The sequence below is a fragment of the Electrophorus electricus genome, chromosome 15 (assembly GCF_041902795.1).
Source record: "Electrophorus electricus isolate QZ-2024a chromosome 15, ASM4190279v1, whole genome shotgun sequence".
Classification (NCBI taxonomy): domain Eukaryota; kingdom Metazoa; phylum Chordata; class Actinopteri; order Gymnotiformes; family Gymnotidae; genus Electrophorus; species Electrophorus electricus.
The window spans coordinates 26,272,501-26,277,500 of record NC_137511.1 but is presented as its reverse complement, the minus strand read 5'-3'; the positions used below and the strand labels follow the sequence as shown (position 1 = coordinate 26,277,500).

Below are 5,000 nucleotides of genomic sequence, written 5' to 3'. Positions count from 1 at the left end.
TACGACTCTAGGCTTGACAGTGGTTAAGCAACTTTGAAATGAAAGTGAAATGGCTGTGTGGTCCTTCCAGGGAGCCACCACTGATTTAATCACCAATAATTTAATCACTACTGATTTAATCACCAATAATTTAATCACTACTGATTTAATCACCACTGATTTAATCACCAATCATTTAATCACTGATTTAATCACCACTGATTTAATCACCAATCATTTAATCACTACTGATTTAATCACCACTGATTTCATCACCAATAATTTAATCACTACTGATTTAATCACCAGTGGTTCAATTACCACTGATTTAATCACTACTGATTTAATCACCACTGATTTAATCACCAATAATTTAATCACTACTGATTTAATCACCACTGATTTCATCACCAATAATTTAATCACCACTGATTTCATCACCACTGATTTCATCACCAATCATTTAATCACTACTGATTTCATCAACACTGATTTAATCACCAATAATTGAATCACTACTGATTTATTCACTACTGATTTAATCACCACTGATTTAATCACCAGTGGTTTAATCACCACTGATTTCATCCTTGCTTCTCTAGAAAAAGAACAGAGGACGGAGAATAGGAAGCAGATGGAGAGGAGAGAAGGATACAAGAATGTTCTAAACCACTGGAAAACCTTCTTTGGCCTGCCCTGGACGAGAGACTCCTCCAAATCCCCAACCGGATCCCCAACCAGATCCCCAACTAGATCCCCAACTGGATCCCCAACTGGATCTTCAACTGGATCTTCAATTAGATCACCAACTGGATCCCCAACCAGATCCCCAACCGGATCCTCAACTGGATCCCCAACTGGATCCTCAACCGGATCACCAACCAGATCCCCCAGAAACTCTGAGCTAGGCACTGGTAATACCTTATACTGAAGTCACAGTGCAGCGTTGTGGTGTTGTATAAACCCTTTCTCAATGAAATTCTATCTAAAAATATCAAATGTGTTTTGTTTGAGGAGCAAAATAAAAACTCAACCCTAAAACTTCTTTCCATCATCTTCCAGGCCAGTTTTCTTTAACTGGACCACAGGAAGAAATATTTGTGTTTAATGGTTTTTGACAGCATTGCTGATGTCACATGACGGTAGCCAAAGCGTGTCAGCAAGGTCCTCTGATTTTACTGACTGACACTGAAATGGCAGCAGTCGGAGCTGCTAAAACACATCACACCCTCCATGACAGACTAGTGCCACTCAGAAGATTGTTTGATCATCTGTTAGCGAGTAAGTGCTATCACAGTACTGGTGTTACCTCCCAGTCTGACTGTATTTCCAGGTGCTACGACTCAGGAACTGTCTGGTATGGAAGTACTTGCCCATGTAGAGAAAATGGCCATCAAACTACTGAAGACCGAAGACGTGGCTGTTGTCATGGAGATTTGTAGACAGGTAATAGACACACTGGAATCCAGGAAAGCGAGTGGCGCACCTACAATGGATGTCTGACACTCACTGACCAATCAGGCCATGGCCCCTTGTCTTTATTCACTTATGGTCTGTGTGTTTACAGTACACCGTGGAGCAGGAGCTGAAGACTCTAGTGCCCCCCCTGCTGGCCATGCTGGACAGGCCAGAGAAGCTTCTGCTCCTGAGGGAGATCAGGTGGGAAAAACTGTAGAGGAAGTGAAGCAACATGTAGCAAACGTGGCTCCCTTTAAATGTCACAAAGACAGCTAAAGAAATCTAGTTCACCTCTAAAAATAAGAAAGACAAGAAGAGGTCATGCGGAGAGGTCATGTGGAGAGGTCATGTGGAGGTTTTTTATACAGCAGGACTTACAGCAAAATCTTTCCCCCCCAGAATGCTTGTTTCTAAGGATGACGTCCAGCAGTTTAACAATATGCTGTCATCCTTTGAGGACGAGGCCTGTGACATACTGAAGAGATGTTCTTGTAAGTTCGACGTCCAGGTAGAGGATGCCAGCACAAGGCTGAAGTAGTGATTAGTTTGTCTCTGTGTCTCTGCTGCAAGTGGGTCTTCTCCTCAACAGCCATGGCACCCCCCCCTCAGGACAGCACGTCACATCTATACCTGGTCAGGCCACACTGTCTCACACCCTGTTCACACCTGCCGTTAGCATGCCTTAACATCCGCTCTTAAGTGGCCAGCGCTACGTTCAAGTGTGAATGGGGAAATCCCTCAGAACGCTTTCCGAGGTCTTCTGCGAAGCATAAAGCCACATTACTTCTGTAGTGTGAATGGTAATGCATGCTCAACAGTAGCGAAGTACTACGAATATCAACCGCAAACATGTCAGTAACGAAGTACTGTGAATATCAACCGCATCGTTAACCATAGCAAAGTACTGCGAATATCATATGACCACTGGTGGCCACTCCAGACGCATTCAAAATGGCAGGTGCAAACAGCTGTGTTTGGACAGTCCACTGTGGTTGGATCACCAGGCGCATGTTAATTCCAGGTGTGGCCAGGGTGTTATATCACACATGGTCTTGGTTTGGGATTATGGTTAGATTTATTTAGTAAAATTATAACATGGGTTGACCATAATTTGTTAAAGCCTGTGATGTGTGTGTTGTTTGTTTCAGACCAGCCTGGTGAGTATCGGCAGAATCACTTGCTGGAGGAAATTGAGCACCTTTGCATGACTCAGCAACCTGATGAGGTTCAAGAACCCTCCAGAGCACTCTCTCCTCTTCTGGACGTCACCATAGTCGGCTGTCCTCATACAGAGTCCCTTGGACCTACCAGAGCAGCTCCCAACATCCCCAACTGGCTACTAACTGAGAAGACTTGTTCCAAAATTCCCCCTGCCGCAGACCGTGACATGCTCTGGTCTGATGAGGACTCCTCACACAGAGAAAGCCCAACTAACACAAAAGAGACGGAAAAAGAGGACACAGTTTTTACCGTAGTGGACACCCCTCGTCCTAAGAGACCTCTGCTGTCTCAGATATTTGGTACACTCAAGAGATCACAGAGCACCAGAGTGCCCCCTACAGAACCCAGCGGACAACATCGAGCACAAGAGCATGTGCGCTCAGGTTCTGTGAGTGGTCACCATAGTGATCAATCTGTCCAGGAGTGTGGACTCAAAACTGTCCAGGAGTGTGAACTCAAAACTGATCAGGAGTGTGAACTCAAAACTGACCAGGAGTGTGAATTCAAAACTGTCCAGGAGTATGGACTCAAAACTGACCAGGAGTGTGAATTCAAAACTGTCCAGGAGTATGGACTCAAAACTGACCAGGAGTGTGAATTCAAAACTGACCAGGAGTGTGAACTCAAAACTGACCAGGACTATGGACTCAAAACTGTCCAGGAGTGTGAACTCAAAACTGTCACTCTCAGGAAAAACAAGCAGTCATTCAGTCCATTCAGTATATAGTGTGTAGTATATAAATAGGTATATAGTATATAGTGTGTAGTATATAAATAGGTATATAGTATATAGTGTGTAGTATATAAATAGGTATATAGTATATAGTGTGTAGTATATAAATAGGTATATAGTATATAGTGTGTAGTATATAAATAGGTATATGGTATATAGTGTGTAGTATATAAATAGGTATATAGTATATAGTGTGTAGTATATAAATAGGTATATAGTATATAGTGTGTAGTATATAAATAGGTATATAGTATATAGTGTGTAGTATATAAATAGGTATATAGTATATAGTGTGTAGTATATAAATAGGTATATAGAACATAGTGTGTAGTATATGAATAGGTAAATGGTAAATAGTGTGTAGTATATAAATAGGCATATAGTATATAGTGTGTAGAATATAAATAGGTATATAGTGTGTAGTATATAAATAGGTATATAGAACATAGTGTGTAGTATATAAATGGGTAAATGGTAAATAGTGTGTAGTATATAAATAGGCATATAGTATATAGTGTGTAGTATATAAATAGGTATATAGTGTGTAGTATATAAATAGGTATATAGAACATAGTGTGTAGTATATAAATAGGTATATGGTATATAGTGTGTAGTATATAAATAGGTATATAGTATATAGTGTGTAGTATATAAATAGGCATATAGTATATAGTGTGTAGTATATAAATAGGTATATAGTATATAGTGTGTAGTATATAAATAGGTATATAGAACATAATGTGTAGTATATAAATAGGTATATGGTATATAGTGTGTAGTATATAAATAGGTATGTAGTATATAAATAGGTATATAGTATATAGTGTGTAGTATATAAATAGGTATATAGTATGTAAAGTGTTCTACAAGTATTAGAGTACTGTGTAAAAGTACTCTAGGAATTATAAATGTTTATCTGGGCATTAAATGTTCATTTGTATATAAACTATAATATAATGCATAGTTAAACACTACTAGAATACAAAATGAATGCAAATTAACATTAAAATGCTAAAAAATATATTTTTTTTAAACCCACAAGATTTTTCGTGTCTTTAACATGGTCAGGGATCAGTGTTTCTGGGGGCCTGGGGTCCAAGGTCCAGCATGTGGTGAAGATAGAGAAGACAGTTCCAGGAGGGGCAGTATCTTCTAAAGAACACTGAAGGTGAAATCAGCTAGTGCTGTAGGAACTCCTGTGAGAATGAACTAATCAGTGGGTTTTAGCTATGATTTTTATGAGGGTGTTTGTAGGTGTGTTTGTGGATGTGTTTGTGGGTGTCTTTCGATGTGTTTGTAGGTGTGTTTTGTATGTATTTGTGGGTGTGTTTGTGAGTGTGTTTGGATGTGTTTGTGGGTGTGTTTGTGGGTGTTTGTAGGTGTGTTCGTTGGTGTGTTTGCAGGTGTGTTTGGATGTGTTTGTAGGTGTTTGTATGTGTTTGTGAGTGTGTTTGTGGGTGTGTTTGGATGTGTTTGTAGGTGTGTTTCTGAGTGTGTTTGTAGGTGTGTTTGGATGTGTTTGTAGGTGTGTTTGTGGGTGTGTTTGTAGGTGTGTTTGGATGTGTTTGTGGATGTGTTTGTAGTGTGTTTGTGGATGTGTTTGTGAGTG

General features: G+C 39.9%; 1 protein-coding gene across 1 annotated transcript in view; it reads left to right on the top strand.

Moving 5' to 3' along the window:
- Positions 1–4,133, top strand: part of pdzd7b (PDZ domain containing 7b) — a 7,536-nt gene extending 3,403 nt beyond the window's left edge. The window contains exons 6-10 of the mRNA XM_081697406.1: positions 582–893; positions 1,313–1,425; positions 1,547–1,638; positions 1,837–1,928; positions 2,586–4,133. Of these exons, the coding sequence (XP_081553532.1) occupies positions 582–893; positions 1,313–1,425; positions 1,547–1,638; positions 1,837–1,928; positions 2,586–3,385 (1,409 nt within the window). The 3' untranslated portion in view covers positions 3,386–4,133. The remainder of the gene's footprint in view (positions 1–581; positions 894–1,312; positions 1,426–1,546; positions 1,639–1,836; positions 1,929–2,585) is intronic.
- Positions 4,134–5,000: the final 867 nt, after the last annotated feature.